The sequence below is a fragment of the Chelonia mydas genome, chromosome 1, assembly GCF_015237465.2.
Source record: "Chelonia mydas isolate rCheMyd1 chromosome 1, rCheMyd1.pri.v2, whole genome shotgun sequence".
Taxonomy (NCBI): Eukaryota; Metazoa; Chordata; order Testudines; family Cheloniidae; genus Chelonia; species Chelonia mydas.
Genome location: NC_057849.1, coordinates 339585749 through 339600927, shown reverse-complemented (window position 1 = coordinate 339600927; position 15179 = coordinate 339585749). Strand labels below are relative to the sequence as shown.

General features: G+C 46.6%; 1 protein-coding gene across 2 annotated transcripts in view; it reads left to right on the top strand.

Moving 5' to 3' along the window:
* PLXNA4 (plexin A4) overlaps nt 1-15179 on the top strand; it is a 582073-nt gene that overhangs the window by 23558 nt on the left and 543336 nt on the right. The window contains exons 2-3 of one of the 2 annotated variants that reach the window (XM_043520838.1): nt 6434-6616; nt 7905-10234. In XM_043520838.1, the coding sequence (XP_043376773.1) occupies nt 6434-6616; nt 7905-8009 (288 nt within the window). In that variant the 3' untranslated portion in view covers nt 8010-10234. Of the gene's footprint in view, nt 1-6433; nt 6617-7904; nt 10235-15179 lie in introns of those variants that run through there. The other variant, XM_037889370.2, reaches the window with a different exon arrangement.

The following is a 15179-nucleotide window of genomic DNA, read 5'->3' as shown; positions in this document are numbered from 1 at the left end:
TTGCTGTCCTGTCTCTGACAATGGCCAATACCAGATGCTTCAGAGAGAAACCCAGTAGCAGACCGCTATTGAATAATCAACTCATAGTTTGTTTGTTTCTTCCTGACCCCGTGCAGTTAGTAATTGGCTGATGCCCTGAAGCATGATTATTTATATCCCATTTATATTTTTTATCCTATCTAATGGAACTGTTGATGTTCCCATCCATATACAGGGTTGGCCTTACCAAGAGGTGAACTGAGGCGGCCGCCTCAGGTGCCAGACTAGGTGTGTGTGTGTGCGGGGGGGCGCCACTAAGACCCAGAGTGTAGAAAATTGTGTCTGCTCTATGTATGTATTCTCTCTGCTCTAGATGTACAGAGATGGTGGAGTGCTGTGCTGGAGGAAGGAGGGCACGAGACATAAGAGGCAGGCAGGAGAAAAGGTGAGAGGGAATAACAGAAAGCAGCAGGAGCTGCAGGGAGATAGAGGAGGAGGAGCCTCTTATGGACCTCTCTAGCACCCCCAGGAGCCTGGACTGATTAACACCAGCTTCTCAGGGAGCTTCCTGTTTCCTGCTGCTTCCCTGAACCCACTTGCGGAGAACAGGCAGTCAACTGACATAATAGGAGCCAGTTAGGCCCTTAAGATGCTGATATCTTCCCTCATCCAGGCCCTGCTACCAGCCTGCTTATTTGTTCCCTTCAACTGGGTGTTGAGAGCCACTATCGCTGGCACAGAACAGCAGTCATGAGTGAAAGAAGAAAACACCCCTCGGGGGCAGCATTCAGAAAAAGAAAGCAAGCAAAGGAAGCTTTTCTATCTAAGCAGGAAGGAGCTCTCCTGAGATACATAGACACAAATGTTCAGGATGAGCCTTCCGGCCCCAGCGAGGATGTGAGTGGTGAGGAGATGCCTGATCTTCCAGTTAGTCAGAGTGCAGGTGACCTGGCAGCTACTGCAGCATCCATATCTCCATCTCAAATGGATGTAACCGTGCACATTCCTGAAGAAAAGTGTAGATCAGAGAAGAGTGTGGTGGAGGCGCAAGAAACAGCTGCTGCTGAGTTTAGTTCCTTAAGTCTAGATGATCCAGGACTGTGGACCCACTTGAGCAGTAGCCTGAGGGACTTCCTTGTACTGCATGGGCCACAGCAAGTGAAAAACTTCATGTTCCCCAAAGACAATGAAAATAGAAGTTTCCATCCAGCACATTACTGGTGTGAAATCCCCAATGGTGACAAAGTGGAGAGGCCATGGAATATGTACTCAAAAACCCAGAATGCTGCATACTGTTTTTGTTGCAAACTCTTCCAGTCTAATGTTCCAGCCACATTGGGTTCTACAGGAAGAAAGGACTGGAAAAATCTGGCCAGAAATCTGGCATGCCAGGAGAAGGCAGCAAATCACCAGAGGGCATTCCATAGGTGGAAAGAGCTTGAGATGCGACTAAGGTTAAAGGCAACCATAGATGATCAGCATCAAGAGAAGATTGCATCAGAGTTTCTTTACTGGCAAAATGTTCTGAAAAGGCTTATTGCCATTTTGAGACTGCTTGCTACCCAAAACCTAGCACTGTGTGGAACTTCAGATCAGCTGTATGTGCCAAACAATGGAAACTTCCTTAAAATTGTGGAGCTGATGGCTGAGTTTGATGCTGTACTCCAGGAGCATCTAAGAAGAGTCACCACCCAAGAAATGTACACACACCACTACCTTGGAAAAACAATTCAAAATGAGATCATACAGTTACTGGCAACAAAAGTCAAACAGAAGATTGTGGCAGATCTGAAGTCAGCAAGATATTACTCTGTTATTCTGGACTGCACACCTGACATCAGCCATATGGAAGAAACGACTTTAATGGTGCGTTTTGTAACAACAACAGAACCTAGTGAAAATGTCCCTGAAATGAGAGCATTTTCTAGAATTTATTGACATTGATGATACTACAGGGGCTGGTATGACAAACGTGTTTCTTAAAAAGCTGGAAGATACGGGAATTGCGATAGCTGACATGAGAGGTCAGGGCTACGGTAATGGTGCCAACATGAGAGGAAAGAACAGAGGAGTGCAGACACAGATCCGAGAGTTAAACCCTCGAGCTTTTTTTTGTCCCACGCAGTTCTCATTCATTGAACTTGGTGGTCAGTGATGCAGCATCAGCTTCTAGTGAGGCTGCTGAATTTTTTAATGTAATTCAAAGCATCTATGTATTTTTCTCTGCATCAACTCTCTGACACTGAAACCACTGAGTGCCACACGATGGGAAAGTCGAGTTGAGGCGATAAAACCTGTCAAACACCAAATTGGGAAGACAGATGATGCCATAGTTGCCATTATGGAGGATAATGCTATGACAGGAACTGTTCATGGGAGAACAGTGGCAGAGGGAAATGGAATCACCAGAAACATACATAACTTCAAATTTCTGTGTGGCTTAGTGTTGTGGCATGACATACTGTTTGAAATAAATGTTGTAAGCAAGAAACTCCAAGGTGTTGATATATCTGGAGCAATGGAACAACTGGACAAAGCAAATCATACCTAGAGTCTTACCGGTCAGATGAGGGATTTCAAAACGTTCTGAAGAGTGCACAGAAATTGGCAGAGGAACTTCACACTGAAGCTATTTTCCCACCTATTCATGAATACAAGAGTCACTGAAGAAGAAGACATATTGATTACGAGGCACGGGATAATCCCATAAGAGACCCCAAACAACAATTCAAAGTTGAATTCTTTAACCAGGTGCTAGATTGTGCAATACAGTCAGTTGAAGAACATTTCATGGAGCTCAAGGAACACAGCAGTATATTTGGGATGTTGTATGATATTCCAAAACTCCTCACTATACTTGAAGAAGCACTACACCAGCAATGCTGGGCACTAGAGACAGTGTTGACACATGATGACATGCGCGATATTGATGCGAGTGATTTAGGTGATGAACTGAAAGCCCTTTCAAGATACATTTCAGCAGGATCAACTCGAAAGGCTGTTGTGGAAAATATGTGCACAAATAAGATGACCACCTTCTTTCCAAATGCTTTTGTTGCTCTGCGCATACTTCTAACACTTCCTGTAACAGTTGCCAGTGGAGAACGCAGCTTCTCCAAGCTGAATTTAATAAAAACACATCTACGCTCCACAATGACACAGGACAGGCTGGTCAGCCTTGCAACCATCTCAGTAGAGCAAGAGCTGGCCCAGATTGTGGACCTTCAGGAAGCAGTTCAAATCTTTGCAACCAAGAAGGCCCGGAAAGCATCACTTTGATTATTCAAACAGATAAAAATGCCAGTGTTTGCTCTGCAGACAAGAAAAGTTACATTTGCTGTTCAGGCATTTGAAAGTTAAGTGTTACTTAAAATTTTTGAACAGGGCATTTTAAGTTGTTAGTTCTCCTCTATTGGGGTAGGTAGCAGAGCAGTACAATGAAAGGAGTAGAATAGGAAGAAGGCAGAATTGAGACCTTTCAAAGTTTTGGCCCTAGCAAAGGGACATGGTGGTGTCATTTGAGCTCCCCGCCTCAGGTGCCAAAATGTTGTGGGCCGGCCCTGTCCATATAAATATTCAAACTTTGTTCAAATACTACTAGGGTCTTGGTCCCAATGGTATCTAGCTTCATTGAGTTCTACAGGGTAATCACTGTGTACAATTAGGTTACACAAAGGATGAATCTGGTCTTTGGAGTTTGGCCATATACCTTTTATGCTTAGTATAAAGGATATATGGCCAAACTCCAAAGACCAGATTCTACCAGCTTGTAAACTAGTAGCACCCAAGATGTGACTCATGGAGTCCTAAGATTGATCCAGGGTTGCTCTCTGAGTTGATGTTTTAACTCCGAAGGTGCAGTCCCCAGAGATTAATGATTCTAATAGGCTAGAGCTCAGGTCTTGCTGTTCTTTTCTAATACCTCTTTAAATGCTTTGGTGAGGGGGGGGGGGGGTTGGGCTTTGTATGTTTCTAACTATTTTTAAGACACATTACTCTCCTGTTCAATAAAACCATCTGCAATTATTCCCTGTAATTGCCAGGTGAGGACAAAGCTGATCAACTTCAGGCTTTTATTGCTAGGGAACTCAAGCAAGAGCAGTAATTTCTAGCCATGTGTCAAGGAAGATATGAGCAAATATAAAGCAAATATAACAGTAATGCTCATAATCATTTATTATTGATCTAAGAAAATTAGATAGACATTCTGCACACTTATTTAATTAACACTTATAGGCCTCAATCCAGCAAAGCATTTAAGCACATGCTTAAGTGCTTTGATGGATCAGGTCCATAGAACCTATTGCCTTGGCAAATGTGCTATTATACACCACACTTTGGCCATCTAGGGCTGCTTCCTTGTCACCACCTAGCGCTCCGTGATCAACTGGAATGTTGCAACACTGTTCCAGCACTGACAGAACTGCAAAAGCACATAGAGCTAAAGGAGAGAACCTCTGTTAACAGGATAGGGTCTCCTAACATCCAGTCCAATGCCCTCCTCACCAAACCGCGTTGCCTAGAGCTAGGGTAGAAGAGATGCCTCTGCCAGTGCCATCTGCTGCAGCGTATACATTGCCTATTGCTGTTCTAGGAAGCACCATCAAAGAAGCCTAACCATATGCTAAACCAAATGCATTCACAGCTTCCACCATGTTCTGATGGCTGTCCACTTTGGGCTCTCGTGGACCGAGTTCCAAATATGAAGGTCCTCTGCTGCCAATCCTGAGGCGTTCAGGTCCAGAAAGAGACAGCAGCAGCCCAGAAGATCATAGTGGCTGTGAAGGTGTATAAGTGGGAAGGGGCAGTTTTTCAGGTTGTTAGGGCTTTACAGATGTCTTCAGCACTTGGAAAGAAAGAGAGAGCCACTACAGAGCTCCAGTTACAGAACTTGTCCTCCATGGGCCCAAAGTCCTTTACAGACATTTAATGAGTTAATCCTCCTCAAAATCCCCCTCTGAGGCAGGTAGGTGTTAGTGACCTCCATTTTACAGAGGGGAAACTGAGACCCAGAGAGGTTAGCTGACTTGACCAAGCTCACATTGTGTGATTTGGGGGAGCAGGAATAGAACCCAGGAGTCGTGACTCTGATTCCCTTAGAGAGACAAGGTGGGTGAGGTAATATCTTTTAGTGGAACAGCTTATGTTGGTGAGCGAGACAGGCTTCCGAGCCACACAGAGCCCTTCTTCAGGTCTGGGAAATGAGTCCCTTGTGATTTATGTGTATTTCTGACACAAACTGGGAATGTTTAAGCTGAGATTCTTAACAGACCATGGGCTTGGTTGTTGGGCCATGAATGATAAACTAATAGGCAATAGGATGAGGTGATGTGGTCCAGTGGGTAGGGGACTGGACTAGGATTCAGGAGGGCCTAGGTTTTATGCATGACTCTACCACTGACTTGCTGTGTAAGAATGGGCTATTTGCCTTCACAAAAGTGGGGGAGGGGGAAGGGCCCCCCACCCCTTGGCAAGCCAGAAGCTAAAGCTGGGCTGGGTAGCCATGACCCTCTACCTGCTCAGAGTAGGGGAGGGGTCCAAGAGCAGCCTGTGTCCCCGCCCCTGAGGTCCCCACTCCTGGGGCCCCCGCCCAGGCCAGGTGGACGGTCTGAGGTTCTCCAGAGCTGTCCTTGTGGCTCTTATCCCGACCTGGCTCCGGTTGGGGGTGGAACCTCAGAGCAGGGCCGCCCAGAGGATTCAGGGGGCCTGGGGTCTTCGGCACCGGGGGGTCCTTCCGCTCCAGGTCTTTGAGGCACTTCACTGAAGACATGGAGCGGAACAAGCGGCGGTGGAGCGGCGGATCCTTCACTCTGGGTGTGTTGGTGGCACTGAAGGACGTGCCCCCGAAAACTCTCGTGGGGGCCCCTCCAGGAGCCGGGGCCTGGGGCAAATTGCCCCACTTGCTCCCCCCCCCCCCCCCGGGTGACCCTAACTCAGAGCCATAGCCCAGCCATGGTAAGAGCTGTGCAGGCAGCTGTGGGGAGCCGAGGTATCTCCACCTGCCCTGGGTGGGGAGCCTGGGGGGTGGGGACAAAGGCTGGAGCTGCTCTTGGGGCTCCCCCACCCCAGGCATGTGGATGGTCCATGGCTCCCCAAAGCTGCCGGGCTCCTTGGCTGGGCTCCACCTGCCGGCCTGGCCAGGGGTGGGGTCTGTAGCGAAAAGTTAACAGACCAGGTTGTCCATTTTCAAAAGAGGGAGGGCCAGGGCCTCCCTGCCCCCCATTGCAGCATCCCTGGCTATTTGTCCGTCTTGTCTCTTTAGATTGTAAGATCTATGGGCCAGGGACTCTCTCTTTAGAGTGAGTGTGTGTGTGTGTGTGTGTGTGTGTGTGTGTGTGTTCAGCATCTGGTATGGGGCCCTTATCTTGGCTGGGGCCCCTTAGGTACTCCTGTATTATTTAAACTGGGTTCAGTGGCCTTATGCTCTCTCTCTCCCGCCCCCTTCTGTTCACAGCTGTTAACAATTGATGACAATTTCTGTGGCCTGGATATGAATGCCCCTCTGGGAGTATCGGAGATGGTGCGAGGACTCCCCATCTTCACCGAAGATGGGGACAGGATGACATCTGTGATCGCCTATGTCTACAAGAACCACTCACTGGCATTCGTGGGCACCAAGAGTGGCAAGATGAAAAAGGTAGGCCTGGCCCAGCGTGGCCTTCCTAAGTCAGTGCTGCTAGTTGCTATGGAGACTGGCTGCGTCGAGATGAGTGGGAAGCGTCTTATAGGCCTGGTGCATGGTTTCCTGTTATGTGAGTTGAATTGTATCGGTTGGTGCAAGATTGCACTTTAGCTTTGAGGGATTAGGCTGACGTGACTGAGGGGACAAGTCTTCTCCTAATGTTGCACCTTCCACAAGATGGTGGCCATGGGTCTAGCCACCTTCAGACTTTGGTATAGCGTAGATCCAAGTACAAACTTTCTCAGCTCAGACTGTCTAATTAAATGGCTGATCACAGGGTGTCGGTGGGTGCTGTGGAGGAAGAACTTACTGGTGCTGTGGGTTATTAAGAAATACGACTCATGCTTTGGAGATGTTCCTTCAGAGCGATGTGACCAGACATGCTTTTACCACACACCTAGCACAGAAGTTAGTGGTTGCTTTGTCTGGGTAAGGCTGAGTGTGTGTTTATGCAAAGGGAGAGGGATTTCTATGAAAGAAGAGCTGTGTTTGAAAGGTAATAAGCATTGTGTTTACTGGGTAACCATGGTCAACTCCATATAAATAAATACTCTCTTTATGGAATCTGGGCTTAAGTCCCTCTCAAAGTTACTAGGCACCCTCCAAATGAACTGTATATGTCCATGGCTTAGCTGTAGCTTTGTATTGTAACAGCTGCTGTCATTTATTGTCTGGGGCACTTGTGTTTGTCTTCTGAAGCTAAAGCCAAGACGGAAAGACTTTTACCAGTGGTTTTGGCAGGTGTTTTATTCTTAAGCTACTAAGAGCCATTAAAGGTAACCTTCCAGTGCTAAAAATGGGCTCTGTGCCCCCTTTTAGAGCCCTGTATGATGCAGCAACAGGCTGGCAGTGTTTGCCTGAATAATGGAGCCAGAGGATGTTCCTGCTGCAAAGTGATGTGTATCGTTACCACATCAGAATAATGAGGTGTGGGAGTGGCTCTCCAGAGTGGAGAACTAGGATGTGTACTGAGCAGTCCTCATGGAGGAGCCTTGGAAGCTGCCAATCTTGGGAAGAAGACTTGGGCTGGATTTTGTGTTTCATTTTGAATTCCCCTTGTGAATAAAAGTAAACCCCGAGAGAGAGAGTGTGTGTGTGTGTGTGGTGGGGAGGCGGGGTGTGTGTGTGTGTGTGTGTTGGGGGGGTTAACTGGTGACCTGTTACAACTTGTGTGGACTGTGTATGGAGCAGGGTGAGGGAAGTCACTTGCTCACAGGTATCTTCTGCTTGCTTTTTATCTTAGAAATATCAGGCATGTCAAGTCTGGTCCTGCCTTCCCTGTTCACGTGGAGGTCTGCCCTGGAGGACCAAGATATGTTCATTGGGAACTGTTTCAGTCCGTAATTAAAGGGGGTAGGGCTGTCGAATAAGAGTATTTTTCTTCTTGCCGCTGTGTGTTCAGACATGTGTGAAATGGGCTCAACCAAAACAAGCTAAATCGTTTGTAAACCCTATGAGTAAAAATCATTTTCCCCTCCACCATTTAATTACTTTTCACTTCCCTGTTATCCGTGATGTCATTGTAACCCAGCTAATTCTCCAACAGCTTATAGTGTCTGGTAGGAAAAAATAGGGGAGATGAGATCTGAATTAAAAATGTTTCAAAAAAAATTAGACTGCACCCCCAACGCTTTCATACCTTCTTTCTGTATCATAAGATGCAAAATAAGGCACAAGCTCTCATCTTTTCCCCCTCCTTTGCAGGTCATTTTACAGAATCTAGGAACTGATCTCTTTCTGTTGGGAGCATAGAAAACCCGGGCATACAGGCTGGGAAGGCTTTTATTTTTACAGTGTGTGGTGGAGACCAGGGGCATCCTTTTAGGGTAAAGGATCAGAGGAGGGAAGCTGAGCTGCTGACAGGAAACTTTGAGAGCTGCCTTTTGTTCCATGTTTACTAAATGTGAATAATGTTCTGCAGACTGTAGCTAACAGGGAATGGACATGAGAGCAGTGCAGGAGCACAGGGGCTGGGATCAGCAGTCAGCCAACGAAGTGTCTTTTTGAGAGGCAGCTTTCCCCATGCAGCGTGTGGAAAGCTGCATTAGCCCAGGAAGTGCTTCTGTCTTTGTATTTGTTTTGGCCCAGCAAATCTGGGGTATCCATTCCCTGCAGAAATCTCTCTCATTCCATCATCCCTCTTGCTAGGAGAACAGGATCTGACTCCCAGCAATGCTGGTTCTGTGACTCCCGTTCAGCCTAGAAGGATGGCCTGTGAGCAACGGTCTGAGCTTAGAACACCAGCCTCCCTCCCCTTCCAAATCCCACACATCCTGGGAAATTTAAAGGGCCGGTCTGATGCTCAGACATTGCTCCCTCGCATTGCAGGCGCATGTCCTTGCCACTAGTTCTGCTCAAGAGCCTTGGTTTTTCTCCTGGGACAAACTGGCATCTGCCAAGCCATCTTGAGCTTTTTGGGGCTTCACATTTGGTTTGGTCTCGTCACCCTGGAGGTCTTGTTCCATAGCAGGAGAAGAGGAGTGGCTGAGCTATCGGTTCCAGCACTCCCCATTGATGCTGCCGCTGCTAACCCATCCAATCAGCATAGTGTTTGATTTGGGGTTAGAGAAATACCTCCTATGGGCAAATCAGTCTCTGAAATAACCTGTGTAGGCTCAGATGAACTTATGGTCCCCTATGGACGAAGGCCAAGGGTTTCCCAGTGCCTGTCTCCGAATGGGTCCTAGCGACGATGGTATTTCACTGCTCCTCCTCCCCCCACCCCCTCCAGACAGCTGGTGTAATGTTACCTGCAGGGCAACACCTGGTGATCCATTTCTGGGTCAGCCAGATTGGGTGAGCAATATTGCACAAGGGATGGAGTTATTATACACTTGTTTGCCTTAAAGGTACAGAATCTATTTACTTCTTGATACTGAAAGGTTTGCTGCAAGTAAGTAGCAGACCGTTTTGGAGAACCCTGTTTCTCCGCAGTTAAGAATGTACTGTTTTTGTGTGTGTATGTGTTTATTTTTATATAAACGATACATATTGTATCTCAGGTTCTCAAGATGCGCAATTTGTGGAAGCCCTGCAAACTACTCAGTCATAAAGCAATATTAGTTGGTTGATGTACAAATGGTATACATTTGTTATACATTCCGTCAAAGGAATTTTCCAGTGACACACAACTGAAGTAAAATATTGTGGCTTTACAAGAACACATCGTTAGAATGAAAACTAGCTGTGTATCGAGAGTCTGGCCATGTAACCAAGACAACAATGAAGGAGGAAAAAAAAGGGAAAAACCAAGCTAGAAGTGGAGTGGAAAAAGAGTGAATGAAACAGAATGAAGAGATAAAAAGGACAAAAAGCAAAGTGGTCTAGAGGGAAAATTCCCCATGGCACAAGCACATATTAGAAACTGGAAATATTAATTGAAATGTTTCGTGAAGGTTGGTGTCATTTATGAGCTGAGAGGAGGGTTGGCTCAGTGGTTAGAGACTTGGGAAACCCAGATTCAATTCCCTGCTCTGCCACAGACTGTGTGTGGCCTTGGGGAAATCACTTCGCCTCTCTGGGCTTCAGTTTCCCATCTGTAAAATGGGGATAATACTTACCTTGCACAGAGGAGTGCTGTAAGGATTAGTTCATTAAAGATTGTGAAGTGCTTAGATATATGGTAATGGTGGCCTTATAAATTCCTTACATAAATTATATGTCTTTGGAAGAGAGATAAAACCAAAGTCTTGATCACCTGTGATCACTAAAACTCTGTGGGGACCCTAGAATTGTGGATAGATCAATCTATAGCCTGCAAGGAAGCTGTGTCCATGCTGCATATCAACCAGCCCTTGTGTTAGGGAAGGGCAGATGACCATGCAAAGCAAAGTTGACGTTCTATGTGTGTGTGGGGGGGGTTGAGGTTTGGCCTAGGAAGAAGGCCGTAGCAGCTCAACCCTGTGGGGAGTGATTTCCACCCAACTCTCTCAACAGGGCTGTGCTGTAACCAGGCGCCATAGTTGTGCAGGGGGAGGAATAGATTGATTTATTCAACAACATTTTACCAGGATAAATAACTCTCGGAGATGGGAAAACAGAAGAGGAGCGAGCGTGATAGCGGTGGCTGTGTGTGAGTTTGTGTAACTGGGCAGCACGGCTGCAGAATACTAAAGCACTTGTGTAAGGAGGAGGAATTTTTTTTTCTTTTCACCCCTTATTCCATCAGCGTCCAAAGAAACTGAGCAAATAAAGGAGCCCTAGGTTTGTCATGTGGAAATGGTGAGTTCCCATTAATTGCAGGTAAACACAATGATCCTTTACTATTTATCCATGCGATTAGGTTTCTGAATATGCAGCTGATGATGAGCTGGTTTTGATGTTCCCTGGAGGAGACTCGGTTGCTGATGCTCCATGCAAGGTGTCAGCAGAGAAACCAACTTTTCTCCTTCCTTCTGCTTTGAGGGAGTATGATTTGTGAAAGTTATTTTTTTTAAATATTTGGTGACTGGACTTGACTACAATGCACAATAACAGTGTGAAGTCTCCCACATCTGCTGAGAGGTCATCTCCTCCCAGCTTCTGATATCAGCTGGAGTGTGCGAATTATTCTACCTTCTGGTGATGGAGCTGGAAGATACATCCCTCTCTGTTCTATTTATTGATATCTCTGAAAGTTCTCTTCATCCTCCAGACATGTAGAGCCATATTATGAAAGATCTGTGACCCTGGAAGGGTTTATGGTTCTCTAGATTAATGTAGTTCCATCTCCATGGCCCATATGCTTCAGAAGAGTGATTCAGTCTCTGTGGCCCATCCAGTCCTTGACACAGCAAAAGAGCACGAGTGCAGTGGTGGGGTTTACATGGACAACTGCTTACGGGGAACTGGAGTGAGACCCACTAATTTGGTCCATGTAAGCCACTTAAAAGCCACAGATGGTAATGACATTTGGTTGCTACTATCATGAGATGTACTCCAGCATGATCTAAAGGTGAGAGGCACTTGGATACCAGAGTGATGGGTGCAATATAAGGGCCTAAATAGATAGAAAGGCTTGTGTATCCCATTACCAAACTCCTGTGGCATCCAGTTCCACTTCCTCTTTCCGTTTCAGCACCTGAGAACGGGCCCATTTTGTTTTACTATCCGTAATCTCCTCCTAGGTGGAGGTGGGGTTGCATGGGAAGAGGGTTTCCCCCATGGTCGGTGCCCTATGTATCCTGCAATTCCATGGCTGCAGAAATTGTTGTGGAATCAGTTCCTTGCCATTTCAGAATCTAATCTACAAACCAAGGGGCTGGAGCTGGTCCTTGGCACCAGACTAGCACGTGACACTTGTTTTGGACATCTGTGGAGTGCCCAGTCAGTGCAAGTTACCACTCCCACCCAGCGTGTAACACAACACGATCATTTACATCACTGCGCTGCTTAGAACCCTGGCCCTTCCAGCTAGATCCTGTTCGTGCAACATACTGCAAAGCTCTCAAGGTTCCTTTTGGTGCCCAGTACAGCAGAAAAACTCCTTTCCATCCATTGCGAAGGATTTACAGTCCCCAGCAAGAAACGGATTTGAAAGAAGCTATTTGCTTGTTCTGGCAAAGAGCATCACCTGGCTCCCTTGAAGACCCCCTGGCTATTAAACCATCCAGCCATCAAGGTGCTGAGAGGTTGTATTTACTGAGCACTTTCTTGACTTGTTTTCTGTCTCTTGTGTGCGTTGCGTGCTGCTGTTTTTTTCCTCCTGAGGCTCTGATTCAGAAGCGCCTTGGCGTGTCATGGGAGATGAGGTCTCGGAGCCATGCAATGAGATTTGCAAATGAAAATATAATCACCCTCCAGATCCAATCTGTACTTCAAAGTGTAGGGGCAATTGGTTGCTGCTACCTCCAAGTGATTTGTGTTGGCAGTGCTACCCCATCTCTTTTTACTTAAAATTTACCACCAGCCCAACAGAAACATCAGAATCAAAGGGACCGCTGGCTGTGAGAGAAGCAGGGGCCATGTGATACCGCACCAAGGGCTTTCCCATGGGAAACTGCAGTCTGAACTCAACTGACTTAACTCCAAAGCAGCCAAAGTTGTCACAAGGCTAACTCATGGGGCAGGCTCTTCCTGGTAAGGTGGGGCAGGATGCCATGCCATGTAGGATGCTCTGTGCTGCTTTGGAGGCAGCCGAAATGCTATGCCGTGAGGGCTCGTCTCAGGTTGGAGAGGACAGTTAGCCATGCACTGCGGTGGGCTGTCTTGCTGGCCCCGGGTGGTGCTGCACCCTACAGACCTCTGTGGGCCATGCGCTGAAGGATGCCATGATTTGCAGCGATGCTTTAGGGTTCTTTGGGCAGGTGGGGTTCTATGTTCTGCAGCACGCGCTATGCTGTAGGCGCCATGGGGTATGCCGGCTGTTGGGCTGGACAGGCTGCTCCTTGCGGTGTGTGAACCTCCCACGGTTACATCACAGGATACCATGGTGCAGTGGGACCAAAGAAGAACTGAGGCACCAATGGTCTCTGCATTGCCGTCTCCCCCCACCCAACAATCCTTCTCATTTGTTACTTGATGGGATATTAAGTAATCAGCTTATTTCTTCATCTGCCCCTCCAGCTTCCCAGTGATGGCAAAGTGGGGCTCTATAGCCGTCCAACTCTCCATCTAGCACCCCGCTAGACAGCCCAGCCAAAAATGGTGAACTCTTCTTTTATTTTTTCTCCTGGCTGGCTAGCTCTTTTAGTGCCTCTTGCGTCTGTCTTTCACTTGATTGCCTCTTGCCTGCTGACCCCTCTTACGGGGAGTTGGGTTAAGTGCGATTCTCCTAATTAATTTTGCTTTAATTTAATCTTTTGAAAGAATTTTATCAGAAGAAGGAACCTCTTTTCTCCCCTCCTTATTTCATGGGCTAGTTTAATGCACGATCTCTGGGTTTATTTTTCGATTTCCCCCTGTCTCCAGATAGGCTGTCATTTGCATATTTGATTAAGCTTCTTACGTTATCAGGAAGCTAGTTGGAATAACAGCCAGTCCCCGATAAGGCACTGCACATCCATCTCTCTTTCACCATGAGCCACATTATTCCCCCCACCACCCCCATTTGCCTGGGGTAGCTGTTTCCTATGTCACTGCCACTCCTGCCTTGTGTTTTTCCTCTCTTTGATCTGGTTGCTGATCTCTGGCCCAGGCTGTAGTTGGATGTGGTTGTCAAAGCATGGCAGCCTATTCTTAGAGGTGGGAGTGAGCTGATTGGTGGTGTTCAGACTGACAGCCTTGGTGACCAAGGGCCTGATTCAAGAACTGAAATGACACCGGTGTAAATCTGGAGTCACTCCCTCCATCCAAGTGAACAAAACTCGTCTGAGAGCGGGATCTGGCTGCATAAGTTCTCTTCCCTGGGGGGAGGGGGAAGCAATAAAAAGTTCCCCCACCACCCCCTTGTCTGCCTCATGCCTCCATTGGAGGAGTCACCTCTGGGGTATTTGTGTGTGTTGTCAGAAGGTAGCTTGTTTCCATAACTCATTCATCCCTCTCTGACTTCTTTGCTGAGACTCTCAGCAAGAGGGTATCCCATTCAGTGACATTCATGGTGGTGGTTTTGTGATCTAACTACCTGGCCACAGAACAGGAGAGCTGATGGGCGGGGTGGGGAGGGGCGTAATTCTTGGGGGAAAGATTTTTTTTTTCTTGTTTTTCCCCAAAATTGTCAATGTCATCAAAAATTCAAAATATGGTGACCTCCTCTGTTCACCAGCTGCAGACACAGCTGTGCTGTATTTGAACCATGAACAATTCCCCTTCACTCTGTAATATTCTTCCTTTAAATGAGCTGTTGATGCCTTGTGAAAACCTTTGGGGAATGTTCTACGAAGAATCAATTCCTCTCCAAATGCCCCAGCACCTGCCACTTGAACTACAGGAGACTCTCCAATAGCTTTTAACAGTATAGGGCCTAAGACACAGAGTTGAATAGTTCTGATTCCATTCAGCAGAGGGTAGTGATGCACGTAGACGTTGCTGAAAGGGACACTGTGAGGCTATTAACCGTAGGCCAATGTGTTCTGTTTTGGGTGCCCTGTGTTTGAATAAATTGGCCTTGAATCAGTAGTTCCCAAACTTTAACAACCTGTGAACCCCTTTCACAGAAAACGTCAAGTCTTTCGAACCCCCTCCTAAAAATGAATATTTCCAGGGATATTCTCCTTTACCGGAGTATAAATTATAAAAGCAGTGATCTTGGAAATATAAAATTTGTTTTTATGACATGCTTATTACACACTATTTATCATTAATTATCTATCATTACAGTCTTTTTATTACATTATGAAAACAGCAACACTCTTCCAAGATCTCACTTTCATAGCTTGTATCACTTTGAATAAGTCTGTTATAAGACAAGGTTCCTATGTTTCATCAAGGAGTATCAGATGTGAAACAGCATGAAGGTATTTAAGAAGCCAACTCAGAGAGTTCCTCCTACACAAGCATTCAGGTCTTGAGCAGTCCAGGCAAACAACCCACGGTACAACAAAACTTAAAACTTGTTCCTCATAATAATTTTAAAAACAACACTAGCTGCCTATTTAATTTT